The sequence below is a fragment of the Leptodactylus fuscus genome, chromosome 4, assembly GCF_031893055.1.
Source record: "Leptodactylus fuscus isolate aLepFus1 chromosome 4, aLepFus1.hap2, whole genome shotgun sequence".
NCBI lineage: Eukaryota > Metazoa > Chordata > Amphibia > Anura > Leptodactylidae > Leptodactylus > Leptodactylus fuscus.
In genome coordinates, this window is record NC_134268.1 from 80,725,685 (window position 1) to 80,741,294 (window position 15,610).

Consider the following 15,610-nt stretch of genomic DNA (forward strand, 5'->3'; position numbering starts at 1 on the left):
TTATTATTATGTGTTCTGTTGTGTAGAGTTTACCCCTCCAGCTCTTAGGGCGGGTTCACATCTGCACCTGGTCTCCGGTTTAGCCAATCCAACCGTTTTCTGTCTTCTGCCCCACGAAACTGGACAGTTGATGGAAACCCTGCGGTCACTTTTCAAACCCATTCACTTGAATGGCTTTGCAAAGTGACCGCCCATGTGCGTCTTCTTCCTGTCCGTAGGGAAACCATGTATTCGGTTAAAAAAAAACAGTTTCCCCGGGAACAGGCAGAAGACGCACATGGGTGGTCACCTTTACAAACCCAGTCAAGTGAATGGGTTTGAAAACTGACCGCAGGGTTTCTGTCATCTGTCCAGTTTCGTGGGGCAGAAGACAGAAACTGGCCGGATTGGCTAAACTGGAGACTGGGAGCAGATATAAACCCGCCCTTAAAGGGATATTCCCTGAAACATTAAAAGGGCTCTATCACTAGGAAAAGTCATTTTTAACTAATCACACCTTTGCATAGCCTTTAGAAAGTCTATTTCACACCTACCTTTAGTATGTAGATTGCCTCAGTGGTTTCTGAATAAGTAAGTTTTTATTCATATGCTAATTAGACTGGTGCACGATAGATCGTGCACACCTTTCCTATTGTTTTCTATGGGAGACTGCTGCTGCTGATGATGATGATGATGACTCGCTTCCTGTTTGCTTCTTCACACATAGAAGATAATGGGAGAGAGGAGGCTGCTGGGAACTTCCTGAGCTGGCTGGAGGCTCATTAGCATATGAATAAAAACGGACTTATTCAGACACCACTGAGGCAATCTACATACAAAAGGTAAGTGTGAAGTAGCATTTCTAAAGCCTATGCAAGCATGTGTTTAGATAAAAATGACTTTTCCCAGTGATAGAGCCCCTTTAATGGGATATTCCCTTGTGCATAACCATATATAATTTTGTAGCCAAAGAAAAGAAACATTTTTTATCAAATATAATTAGAAATGTTGCAGAGTTTTAAATATTTTCTATAACCATCTTCGGCCGGGTTCACACGAAGTATTTTGGCACGCAATGTGGCACGTAGACGGTGCGGGAGCTTTTGCGGGCCGTATACGCTCCCATTGTTTTCAATGGGAGCTGGTACCGTATACGCGGCGCTATTTTGCAGTCGCCGCAAAATCACGGCCACAAAATAGCGCCGCGTATACGGTACCGGCTCCCATTGAAAACAATGGGAGCGTATACGGCCCGCAAAAGCTCCCGAGCCGTCTACGTGCCACATTACGTGCCAAAATACTCCGTGTGAACCCGCCCTGAGTGGTAACAATCTTTCATCTTGATCAGTTGCCAAGGGATACGATCATGAATGTAGGAATTTTCTAAGATCTGGAACTTGTCAGAAACCCAGCTATGATTTCTTAAACGTGGAAGGGTTATCTTCTCATGCATGTCTGTACCTAATAACCTAGCCACAATAAGGAAATCATGACTGGGTTTCTTATTAGTCCAAGTCTATAGGCAAGTTCCCCCATTTATGGCCATATTCACTGACAATCAAGAAAGAAAAATAAAAAATGCTTTATACTTACCTAGAGATGAGTCTGAATCTGAACTGTTCTTCAGTGACGACAGATGACCTGCACCGGCGCAGGGCGTGCAGCCAATAGGAGACTATGAAGCCTTTTTTGTTTTGACAACAGCCACAGATTGTGTTACAACATGGCTATTTGGAACACTAAACCCCCCGGTCCTGGGACCTGTGGGTGTTTTAGCATATCAAATTGCCCTGACAAGTTCCCTTTAGTCCTAGTTTTGTAAAACCTTCCTTTTCGAGTAACTGAATTGCAAAACATGTCTAGAAATGAAAAAGGGCTAGGATAAATATTCCAAAAACATAGCTAATGGAAATCAAAAATATGTAACCAGAGTTATTTACTCCTTTTGATTTCTCAAATTAGAAAGTTATGAGACTGACAATTTTTCATGAGACCCATAGAACTAAAGGGCTGCAGAGTAACAATCTTGTTCTAGTGATTCCTTCGGCGCTTCATAGAGTACTGTACAAAGTGTAATAGCTAAAATTACAGTCATTTTATTTGGCCTACATTCTTACAAACACGCCATCGAGCCTTCATTTTCACAGCATGCTATATAATACTAAACACTTATCTGGAAATGTAGACATATTCTCAAAAATGCTTACAGTAGTTAAATATAAAAACTAAAACTGGCTTTGCATTTTTGACATACTGTAGCAAAAAAAAGAAAAAAAATTATTTAGTAATTTAATAGGTACAAATTTTGATGTTCCTGAACAGGGAGGGAGGGGGGGAGGTGTATTTTAGAGAACTCAGTATGTTGACCATGGATTTATTTTTCGCCCCGTGTAATTCTAAACCAAGAATTATTCATGTGCACTTGCCTTTGAACATGAATTTTGAGATGCAAATGACAGATGAAGTGGCTGAGCAATTAGAAAGCACTTACAACTGTGTCTGTACTTTAGGAGACGACGTATCAAGCAGACATATGTTCTTCAAGTGGAACGAACATCTTCACTTAACGAAAAAAATGTGAGATACAGGACTAACCTGAATATTGGAATCGGTTATTAAACAAGTATATAAAGTAACCGGTATAGGTAAACACTACGTAATGATACTCAAGGCCCTTACATAGTACTCTGGTCCTATACGCATCACTTATAAATCTGCAATTTCAAAAGCATACGGCGACAAAGATTTCCATCATATGAGCAGACTGCGAGGACATCAGTGACTTGAGCAGAAGAGAAATTAAACTGCACTTCAAACCTCCACTGACTTTGCTTTTTTACATGATGCAGACTCAAATGTCACCACATAGCAAGGCTAAACAAAAACAGGCCTGGGAATAAAGGTTTATGAACAGCACTAAATTCTCAGCGGACTGGAACAAAGCTTCTATATTCTGAGTATTTATGCCTTGTATCACTTGCCTGATAACTACATATCTTTTGCCCATTTGTTTGGCTCAGGGGACTTGAGGAAATATATGCATGTGTACTGCGCCAATTGTGAAATCTCTGAGCAATTCTTGTGTCTGCAGTTTATCTGCAACGGCAATAAATCTACAAAACAGCACCTTACCTTGGAAATAATAAGGAGAGGTTGTAAATGTAAAATGCTATAAAATTATGTGGTGTCTTCTGATTATAGGGGAAAACCACAACTCTCATCAATACTTAGCGATGGTAAGCAGCATGTCACCTATAATAAAGCTACGACAGTGGAAATGACTAAAGATAAAAGAGTCCCGTAATTATCTACATATTTATACCCTCTTCTCTTGACTTAACCATGTGTGCAGAATTTCCAGGAGTGAAGATGGTCAAATAAACATAAAAAACAGTCCCAATGACTAATAGTAGCTGACCGTTGTTTAAAAAAAATTACCGCAAACAGCTATACACAATGGCTGACTGCAGACTTCTGACAAAAAAAACCGGATACGTCGTCTTAGATATTTCTCACCAAAGGTTGGCCAAAATATAAGTGTATGACATAATCATCTGAATTTAGTCGATCATTTGTCAATCTGCACACAAACTATCCCACCATCATATCTGACTTACCTTGTTTTGTAAGGCCAGCCTTAACAATCCTGCCCACACGTAGGATACTGAGCAACTGGTTGTTTCAGAATTACTGCTTGTACACATGTCAATTCACACAGGATCACAGGAGTCTCCCCCGATTTCCAGGTTCCCTCACCCGGTCACTCTACTAACTGAGCCACAGGCTCTATCAGCTTTTAAAGCAGGTTTTTTTCTTACACCAAGCTTCCTACATCGTATTATACTGTTTCCTACAGTCATGGCCAAAAGTTTTGAGAATGACACAAATATTATATTTTCACATGATCTGCTGCCCTCTGGTTTTTATGTGTGTTTGTCAGATGTTTTTATCACATACAGAAATATAATTGCAATCATATTATGAGTAACAAAAGCTTATATTGACAGAATGAGTTAATGCAGCAAGTCAATATTTGCAGTGTTGACCCTTCTTCTTCAGGACCTCTGCAATTCTCCCTGGCATGCTCTCAATCAACTTCTGGACCAAATCCTGACTGATAGCAGTCCATTCTTGCACAATCAATGCTTGCATTTTGTCAGAATGTGTAGGTTTTTGTTTGTCCACCCGTCTCTTGCTGATTGACCACAAGTTCTCAATGGGATTAAGATCTGGGGAGTTTCCAGGCCATGGACCCAAAATCTCTATGTTTTGTTCCCTGAGCCATTTATTTATCACCTTTGCTTTATGGCAAGGTGCTCCATCATGCTGGAAAAGGCATTGTTGATCGCCAAACTGCTCTTGGACGATTGGGAGAAGTTGATCTTGGAGGACATTCTGGTACCATTCTTTATTCATGGCTGTGTTTTTAGGCAAGACTGTGAGAGAGCCGATTCCCTTGGCTGAGAAGCAACCTCACACATGAATGGTTTCAGGATCCTTTACAGTTGGCATGAGACAAGACTGGTGGTAGCGCTCACCTCGTCTTCTCCGAATAAGCTGTTTTCCAGATGTCCCAAACAATCGAAAGGGGGATTCATCAGAGAAAATGACTTTACCCCAGTCCTCAGCAGTCCACTGCCTGTACCTTTTGCAGAATATCAGTCTGTCCCTGATGTTTTTTCTGGAGAGAAGTGGCTTCTTTGCTGCCCTCCTTGAGACCAGGCCTTGCTCCAAGAGTCTCCGCCTCACAGTGCGTGCAGATGCACTCACACCTGCCTGCTGCCATTCCTGAGCAAGCTCTGCACTGCTGGTAGCCCGATCCCTCAGCTGAAACACTTTTAAGAGACGGTCCTGGCGCTTGCTGGTCTTTCTTGGGCGCCCTGGAGCCTTTTTGCCAACAATGGAACCTCTCTCCTTGAAGTTCTTGATGATGTGATAGATTGTTGACTGAGGTGCAATCTTTCTAGCTGCGATACTCTTCCCTGTTAGGCTATTTTTGTGCAGTGCAATGATGACTGCACGTGTTTCTTTAGAAATAACCATGGTTAACAGAAGAGAAACAACGATGCCAAGCACCAGCCTCCTTTTAAAGTGTCCAGTGGTGTCATTCTTACTTAATCATGACAGACTGATCTCCAGCCTTGTCCTCATCAACACCCACACCTGTGTTAATGGAGCAATCACTGAAACAATGTAATCTGGTCTTTTTAAGGCAGGGCTGCAATGATGTTGAAATGTGTTTTGGCGGATAAAGTTCATTTTCTAGGCAAATATTGACTTTGAAAGTAATTGTTGTTAAGCTGATCACTCTTTATAACATTCTGGAGTATATGCAAATTGCCATTAGAACAACTGAAGCAGTAGACTTTGTAAAAAATAATATTTGTGTCATTCTCAAAACTTTTGGCCATGACTGTATATAGTGGATTGGTAATATAAAGAAATAGTTTAATGCTAGTACAATTGTATGCTTAAAAATATATTTTCTAAGCATACAATGTACTGACATAGAGATATAATTCTCTATATACCATATAGTTGGAAAGCTTTGTATGAGAAAATACAACTAAAACTAATAGAGCCTGTGTGTTTAACAAAGTAAAGTAAATTACACTAAACCCATTTTAGTAATACATTGTATTAAATGAATATGTTACAAAACATATTAATGTAGGCATATTCAGAATTGCCAAAAAAAACTTAACGTGATCACTAAATGACGTTAATTAAAATGGCGCAATTGGATCTTTATTTTAATCTATAAAAATCTAAGGTCTAATGTTATTATATGGGGTCTAACTATAAGTAACTGTGCCCGTTTCTATAGGACACACCCTTTAAAAAGGCCACTCTCACTTTTGCTGTGATCTGGCATTCACGAATTACCCTGTGATGGGCTCTCCCAGGCTGATGTCTCTGCCACTCGGTATATGAAATGACAAAGATCACGGATGATGTCCTGCATCTGGTTTCATGGCAAGGTCATTTGGTACATGCCAAGGATATTTGCTGTTGCATTCTACAGATGGGAGTCTTAACATTATTTTAGCACATATAAATGATCATAGCTCTATTTGACAAGGGGAGTATGGTGACAGGTCAGAAAGGTTTGGGAACAATGGCAAAAAAAGTATATACTGGGACCTACTGTTCTCTACATATTCCCATAAGTATAGCACTATGGTAAATGCTAGGATGGAGTGGGTAAAATAAGGTGCTGCCTGGTATGCTTTGGATCCAGTATGTGGCGCTACCTCCTGAGTTAGTACTGTAAGACACCACCCGCTGTGTCCATGTCCAACCAGGTGGGTTAGGGTTGTACATAAGAGAAGTATAGTAAGCCTCTACATGGCCAATGCAGCACCCCAAAATGCCGAGGCTCCACGTGTTTTAGCTCTGATGGCTGGCGGGCTCTACGCTCTATTCCGCACAGTTAGCACTCTCAAAGCTGAGGCAGCACCACCTGCTAGCTGCGATACTCTTCCCTGTTAGGCCATTTTTGTGCAGTGCAATGATGACTTCACGTGTTTCTTTAGAGATAACCATGGTTAACAGAAGAGAAACAATGATGCCAAGCACCAGCCTCCTGTTAAAGTGTCCAGTGGTGTCATTCTTACTTAATCATGACAGATAGATGTCCAGCCCTGTCCTCATCAACACCCACACCTGTGTTAATGGAGCAATCACTGAAACGATGTTAGCTGGTCCTTTTAAGGCAGGGCTGCAATGATGTTGAAATGTGTTTTGGGGGATAAAGTTCATTTTCTAGGCAAGTAATTGCTGTTAAGCTGATCACTCTTTATAACATTCTGGAGTATATGCAAATTGCCATTAGAAAACTGAAGCAGTAGACTTTGTAAAAATTTATATTTGTATCATTCTCAAAACTTTTGGCCATGACTGTAGACTCCACCACAGCACCAGAGTTCCACATCAAGGGCACATCCCAGGACTCATACAAGCCAATAAAGGCTTTCAGGTCCATTATTCTTAGCGTCATTGAAAAACACATTTTTACAATGGTCATTCCTATATTACACCATATTTGTTTAACAACTCAGCAACATATTCGCAAAGACAAATATAGCACCACTGGCTTCAACATGTAGGGCCTTCCTCCATATCACATCAGATTACCCATATTTGTCAGAAGACGCTTGCAGATCCTTATTATTATTATGCTTACTTATATAGCGCCATCATATTCCGAAGCGCTTTACAGATATTGTCAGTCACTGTCACATAAGGAGCTCACAATCTACATTCCCTATCAATATGTCTTTGGTGTGTGGGAGGAAACCGGAGTACCCAGAGGAAACCAACACAAACACAGGGAGAACATACAAACTCCTTGCAGATGTTGTCCTTGGCAGGATTTGAACCAAGGACTCCAGTGCTGCAAGGCTGCAGTGCCTTAATTCTTAGTCTCACTGATATACACACAGTTTTAAAGCAGGCTTCCATAACAACCAAGGCATTTTTGTTTTAAACTGGATTTCTATAACAACCAGCCATTTTATAAGATATTGCTTTCATATCACTAGTAAACAAAAGGTTTTAATCAATCACACACAAGCCAACTAAATAGACCCGTGCAAAGCCAGGTAATTCAACTAGTAGTTTAAATAAAACATATTCCCTTTCTTTGTAATATAAGAACGTTTATCCTGAGAATACCTATAATATCAAAGCAAAAACCTTCTATTATCGTGAATAACACGTATTCCTAGTCAAGCATGACCTTCACAAAGAAAAAAAATTAAAAAATTACTTACGATTCATTTGAAGAGAGCACATGCTTGTCTGTTGTATTTAGTGTCAACCAGGGAAATGTAGAGAACTTCAAACATGTTGTTTTACCGTGATGTTCTATTACTGGATATACAGAAGATACAAAGTGTTTATTTCACTGATGGGAAAATGATAAATGATATAATGGCTACCAGACTTCAATTCTGCTATCTTAGACAATGTGTCAAAAAAAAAAAAAAAATCATTTTGGAAACAGATTTTGGACATTACAGATGTAATCCGAAATCCAGTATTTCTTATTCTTATACTGTACATAGGAATGTGGACAGATCATTTCCCTTCCATTATAATGAAATACTATAGTGCAAGGTCTTTCGGTTGTGATACAGACAAATGTTTAATGTTAGACTGCCTACAAAAAAGGAAAACGTCATATAAACCTGAATCCCATAGTATATAAACTGACTTCTAAAAAAAGAAGAAAATAAAATGAAAGAAAATAATAAATAATTTTTTTTTAAAATTACAGAGCACAATATACAATTATATATGACCCCCTCCCCAAAAAAATATGACAGAAAGGATGTTTTTCCCCCTCTACATTGGCTATGTCAGTGGATGGTCATCTGTATCTGATTTAATTCATTTTTAAACAAAAGCTTTGGCATCCAATGAATGGATACCACTGAACAGATGTTAAAAATGTAATGTGAAAGGTCCCCGTCCCGTAACATAAAAACATGGCAAGACCAGGAATTGTCAGCCTTAGATATTAAAGTAATAAGTTAAGTTTAATTCTTTATAAACCACTTTCTATTTGTAGAAGTGACCATATGCCACCGCTGCTAAGCATGCAGGAAAGGAGGGCTCAGTTTTCTCATGTTGTTACATATAACATTCTGGTTATCTCATTACATAAAGAGCACACAGAGACAACTACCGCCAGTTCATCTTGGTTCAAATGAAAAAACGATATAATATTATGAGAATGCCTCATAATCCATACCTCTGCTTTCTTGAGAAATTTCTGTGGGTTGAAGCCTTAAAGTGTCTTGCTGAAAATATCCAACAGATACATCTTCCTTTTGCTGTACAGCTAAAGACAGAAAGTACAATTGTGACTGCAACAGTACATCCAGTCCCCTGGCACAGGCTTTTAGCCTGAGATTGTATTTTGTAGTGTATATATTTTTAGCAGACATTCCACTAGGCAAAATCCAAGTCAAATTGCTAGAGGTAATACTTAAGGAGATCTATAATGGTTACAATATGTACAGAACGTATTCTATTCCAAACAGCTAAAATTACCATTATATCTATGGAAGCAAGAAATATAATCAAATTTCATCAGTAACTAATATCAGCCCTTCCCTCCATGTACTAAACATATACATAGTACACATGTGGACAAAATTGTTGGTACCCCTCGTTTAATGAAAGAAAAACCCACAATGGTCACAGAAGTAACTTGAATCTGACAAAAATAATAATAAATTAAAATTCTATGAAAGTGAACAAATGAAAGTCAGACATTGTTTTTCGCTTTAACAGATTTTTTTTAAAAACTAAAACTCATGAAACAGAAATGGACAGAAATGATGGTTCTTGTAACAACCTTTTGAGGCAATCACTGCAATCATATTCCTGTAACTGTCAGTGAGACTTCTGCTCCTCTCCGCAGGTATTTTGGCCCACTCCTCATGAGCAAACTGCTCCAGTTGTCTTGGGTTTGAAGGATGCCTTTTCCAGACGGCATGTTTCAGCTCCTTCCAAAGATGCTCAATAGGATTTAGGTCAAGGCTCATAGAAGGCCACTTCAGAATAGTTCAATGTTTTCCTCTTAGCCATTCTTGGGTGTTCTTAGCTGTGTGTTTTGGGTCATTGTCGTGTTGCAAGACCCATAGCCTGTGACTGAGACCAAGCTTTCTGACACTGGGCAGCACATTTCTCTTTAGAATCCCTTGATAGTCTTGAGATTTCATTGTACCCTGCACAGATTCAAGACACCCTGTTGCAGATGCAGCAAAGCAGCCTTAGAACATAACAGAGCTTCCTCCATGTTTCACAGTAGGGACAGTGTTCTTTTTCAAGGTTTGCTTCTTTTTTCCCATCTGTGACCATAGAGCTGATATGCCTTGTCAAAAAGTTTGATTTTCGTCTCATCTGTCCATAGGACATTCTTCCAGAAGCTTTGGGGCTTGTCAACATGTAGTTTGGCAAATTCCAGTTTGTCAGATTCAAGTTATTTCTGTGACCATTGTGGGCTTTTCTTTCATTAAAGGGATTCTACCACTAAAACACATTTTTTTCTAGTTAACACGTCGGAATAGCCTTTAGAAAGGCTATTCGTCTTCTACCTTTGGAAGTGCTCAACGCCTCGCCGTTCGTTCAAAATACCGGTTTGTACCGGTATGCTAATTAGTTCTCTCGCAGCGATGGGGGCGTCCCCATTGCAGCTCAAAAACCGACCGCAGCGCCGCCTCTATGGTCCTGGGTATCCTCCCCTTCCTTCTTCAGCGTTCTGTCGGACGCCTGCGCAGTACGCTCTGTTTGGCGAAGATTGCCGAACGTACTGCGCATGCGCGAAATTGCGGTCCCAGCCATAGTGCGGCCACCGCAATTTCGCGCATGCGCAATACGTTCGGCAATCTTCGCCGAACAGAGCGTACTGCGCAGGTGTCCGACAGAACGCTGAAGAAGGAAGGGGAGGATACCCAAGACCATAGAGGCGGCGCTGCGGTCGGTTTTTGAGCTGTATGGGGACGCCCCCATCGCTGCTCCTGTGATGGGGGACGCCCCCATCGCTGCGAGAGAACTAATTAGCATACCGGTACAAACCGGTATTTTGAACGAACGGCGAGGCGGAGAGCACTTCCAAAGGTAGGAGACGAATAGCCTTTCTAAAGGCTATTCCGACGTGTTAACTAGAAAAAAATGTGTTATAGTGGTAGAATCCCTTTAAAATGAGGGGTACCAACAACTTTGTCCACGTGTGTATATGTAAAAAAGTGCGGATTGGCCAAGGAAGGTAAAAACAATTATATCAAAAAGGAAATGCTGCGAAAAATGTATATATTTCAATAAAATGTTGTGAATGATAAGGAGAGCAGAGATAAGAGCTGCAAAATGAGCTGTTAGGAAGCTTCTGATGGGTTTTACTGAGGATGAGCCATAGCAGCCTGCAAGGTATGGGAAAACATGCACACTGCCGAGTATAAAACACCAGAAATATTTTAATGAAAGAGCTATAGGAAAAGAGTCTCTCAATGTCAATGACAATTGACAATGTAAATGTCGATAATAAAAAGCATGCTTTCAAAAGGGGTCTATAGCCTTTAAAAAGGAATCTACCACTTCCCCCAAACTTATATGGACGCAGTGATACAGAGCAGGTATTACAGAAATAAACAACACACTTTGCTTACCTACTTTTGTAGATTTGGGCAAAAACAACTGCAAATGAGGCAATTACACTGGGGACAGTCCTATAACCATGGGAGCACTGCTCTTGCTGTACAAGTAGGATGGATGTTGGAATATCTCCCCCATTGTATTGGGTAATGCAGAGAGGAGATGGTAGGGATCTGAGTGGCAAGGGCAGTGCTCCAGGGTGCTGAAGGTCCATCCCCAGTGCGCCAATTGCTTCACTTGCATAAGACTTCAAAGTTGCATTTCTCCAATTCTACAACAGTAACATATATTACAAAAGTATGCTTTTTATCACTGCAATGTACTTGTACTCTCAAAAACACTGACCAAGAAGACAAGAAATATTTTGCTGTTATTCACTAAAATGTTAAAAATCTCTACTGCACATAGTGACCTATGACAGATACCAAAATCTAACTTTTTTGAGATTGCACAGCATACCATACATAAAAACACAACTTAATAATTCATATACACAAGCACCTTCATGCAACTTTGCAGCAGAGATTAAAAGCAAAAATTGCACAACAATTCCAATTTACCACTAAAGTGTGTGGTCAAGCAATCCCTTTCTGTAAACAAAATGTACTTTCCAAAAAACTACACAATATGAGGAATTCATATATACTGTATATATACAGTATTTACAGGTGCGAGTGTTAAAGAAACGCCAAAATCGCAGAAATGCACCATCCCATTTTGTGCATGTAAATTAAATAGGAGTTTACAGTTTTCTATCCTCCTACAAATATTGTAGCAATATATACGTTCATCTCTAGTGATAATCCTTATTACTATTATTTTAGTGTGTAACGGATATCACTAGAGACGTATTTTACGCTAGAAAGCTCAGGTATAGACAGGACAGGGATTGGGTGAAATGTAAACTTTATTTGTTGACTTTATGCATGTGTTGTGTAAGAGTGTGGTGCGACTCTTGTGACACCTGGATGATGGTAAACGTCTGAGTCACAGCGCCAATAGACTTCCTGGTTAAGTTCAGAGGGTATAACATGAGAATACCCGTGATTAGAATATCTGTGTAGTCTGCAGGCTGCTCCTCCCCTCTCCTTTCTCCTATCGCACCTCTTAAGATGCTACCTGTGGCAGGAGTCGGGGGAAAGGGGGACAGTTAAGAGCCCCGTATCTCAAGATCTATCTTTAAAATGATACCAAGATCATCATTATAGTCCTTATGGTTTCGGTGCTGTTAAAAACACAGTCGGGAATTGAGATCTACATTGGGACCTCAATGCCGAATAGCGTTTTCAACAGTGATCTGGATCTGTAAGGACGATAATGATGATCTTGTTATCATTTTAAAACATAATTCTCATCTTTAAAATTAATGGAAAATCATCTTCATAGTCCTAACGATTCCTGAGATATCAGCATTAAGGATATTTTAGGTACATCCTCGGCTAGAAAAGTGCCACAATGGGAGGACGTATAGATACGTGGGCGGCAGGGAAAGGGTTAAAGAGTTTTCCCAAGGTAAAAAACTGATGACTTATCGTAAGACTAGGTCATCAATATCAGGTCAGTGCTGTTCTCTGTGTAGTGAGTGAAAAGAGTCACTGCAGCATGGCTCCTATCAACAGACAGCAGCCATGGATAGGCAGCCTGATCACTAAATAAAACACAGCAGTCTGCTTCCTACTCCATTCTTTGTGTATTACCTGCTCATAGCTTCTAATTTGATAAAGATAACGTAACCTTAGAATACCCCTTGAAAGAAAAAGACAGGATTATTATGCTTGCAAAAAAAGGATACAAAATACTGCAAGTTTGCACAGAGCATTTTACATAGACAACATCGGTTATTACCTGGACACTCTTGTGGCTGCCATGATGCATTACAAGGCATTTCTGTAGGAAGAAGGAAAAGGCCATCCAGGATATCATCCACTATAGTTTGGAGATTTGGCTCTACATTTGGGCGAAGTTGAGAGAAGAAGTCCACTGCCCCCATATCAATCAACCACTGAGCTGCTACAGAATGCTGCAGGAAAGAAAGTGCAAAATCAATGAAAGATATATCTTATCTTATTTATATATAACTTAAAGGGGTTTTCCAACAACAGAGAAGGCCATCAACAAGGTGGGGGGTTTGGGTTTAATAACAGCTGTGCATAGTATTATAGCTTTCTGAATTACATGGATAGAAAACTATAATACCATGCATAGGCATTATATACATAAAAATATTGTTCAAGTACAAGCACTTAAAGGGGCTCTATCAGCAAAATCATGCTGATAGAGCCCCACATATGCGTGAATATCCTTTAAAAAGGCTATTCAGGCACCGTAAATGTTATATTAAACTACCCCCCCAGTTTTAAAATAATAACCTAAAACAGAATGTGATCTACTTACGCATCGTGCATGATGGGCGGCCATTCAGGGAGCGGCGTCTTCTTCATCCACGCCTCCTCTTCCACCGATGTCCTCGGGTCCCGTCCTCCTCCAGTGCTCGCGAACTGACACTGATAAAAAAAAAAATGGCCTGGGCACATGCGCAGTAGCATGCGGCTTCTACTACAGCTACTGCGCATGCGCCCAGGCCATATTTTTTTTTTAGCAAATGTCAGTTCGCGAACGCCGGAGGAGGATGGGACCCAAGGACATCGGAGGAAGAGAAGGCGTGGATGAAGAAGACGGCGCACCCTGAATGCCCGCCCATCGTGAACGATGCATAAGTAAATCACATTCTGTTTTAGGGTTTTATTTTAAAACTGGGGGGTAGTTTAATATAACTTTTACGGTGCCTGAATAGCCTTTTTAAAGGCTATTCACTCATATGTGGGGCTCTATCAGCATGATTTTGCTGATAGAGCCCCTTTAAGAGGCTGCAGCAATTGTAAGAATTTTGCTCTTTCCAACAATTCATTAACTGGCTAGCGTGTCAAGAGCTCAGTGGTTAGCACTGCAGCCTTGCAGCGCTAGAGTCCTGGGTTCAAATCCCGCCCAGGACAACATCTGCAAGGAGTTTATATGTTCTCCCTGTGTTTGCATGGGTTTCCTCCGGGTACTCCGGTTTCCTCCCACACATCAAAGACATACTGATAGGGAATTTAGATTGTGAGCCCTATATGGGACAAGTGACTGTCAATGTCTGTAAAGCGCTGTGGAATATGATGGCGCTATATAAGTAAGCATAATAAATAATAATAAATAAGAGCTGGGCTCCTTCTGATCTGATTTTGATGGCATACCTTTAGGGTAGACCTTCGGTTTTACGTAACAAGAAAACCCCTTCATACAGTGAATGTAATTTTTCACCCACTTTTGATGGCTCAGTCCTATAAAGCTATATGTATATAAAAGAGGGGAGAATCTTACTTAGGGTTTCTCAGTATTTGCCATGGAAAAAGCCTCAACAAAGCCTTTACTCATTCTGGAGGACCTAGCTCTACACAACATGAATGGGCTGATGCACTACACAGACCGCCCAATCATCTCAGTAGGCACACAAGAAATTTACTTTTGCTCATGCAATGTTGGGGACGTATAGAGGGTAAACCCACAGGAGTTGCGCTTCCCAACAATTAAACCCTTTGTCGAGTTTCATTTATAGTGGATCCTGATTAGATGCTCAGTCTCTTCAGGTACCACTTTCCGTTTTTTGCTGACAGAGTGAAGGTATTACTGGTCACAAGACCTGGGTCGCCAGTCCCTTGGTTTTACGATCATCAGGAGAGATTTGATCGTATGGCAAATGTATAGACGAATACCAGCGATTGACACTGAAGTGATACAACAGGGGGCGCGCACCTCAGAACCACAAATCCAATGATGAGGTGAACCAAAATGTTGTTACATTGGAAATTAACACTTGCCAGCAACTTCCCAAATAAGAACAGCAGATTACATGCAACCAGTACCACGCTATGTTCTTCTGAAAAGTGACTAATAGAGATGAGTGAACGGCGTTCGAGGTGTTCGATTCCAATTGAACACCGGGTGGCAAACTCACTAAAAATTCTCCCCGCCCACACTCTCCTAAGCCCTGCTCCTCTCCCGACTAGTATTATAGAGAAGGCGGGGTTTAGGAGAGTGTGGCTGGGTACTGGACGGGGAGACTCCCCGCCCACACTCTCCTAAGCCCTGCCTTCTCTATAATACTAGTCGGGGAGAGGGGGGCAGGGCGCTCTGAAACCCGGACCATGGACCAAGAACAGGGAGCTGCAGGTAAGCGGACAACGGGGGGATTTGGGGTTGGGGTTTGTAGTACTAACACGCTCAGCTGGGCTATTCCTTAGTACTACTAACACGCTCAGATCAGCTATTACACTAAGGAATCGCCGAGCTGAGCGTGTTAGTAGTACTAAGGAATAGCCAAGCTGAGCGTGTAGGAGATGTAGAAGAGCTGGCAGATATGCAGCAGACTAACACGCTCAGCTTGGCTATTCCTTAGTACTACTAACACGCTCAGATCAGCTATTACACT

At 40.8% G+C, this 15,610-nt stretch overlaps 1 protein-coding gene across 1 annotated transcript in view; it reads right to left on the bottom strand.

Moving 5' to 3' along the window:
* The window catches only part of RTTN (rotatin), a 163,796-nt gene that overhangs the window by 141,239 nt on the left and 6,947 nt on the right, over window positions 1-15,610 (bottom strand). Inside the window, exons 4-6 of the mRNA XM_075270736.1 lie at window positions 12,988-13,162; window positions 8,738-8,827; window positions 7,755-7,854 (exon numbers count right to left, since the gene is read on the bottom strand). Coding sequence (XP_075126837.1) covers window positions 7,755-7,854; window positions 8,738-8,827; window positions 12,988-13,162 — 365 coding nt within the window. The remainder of the gene's footprint in view (window positions 1-7,754; window positions 7,855-8,737; window positions 8,828-12,987; window positions 13,163-15,610) is intronic.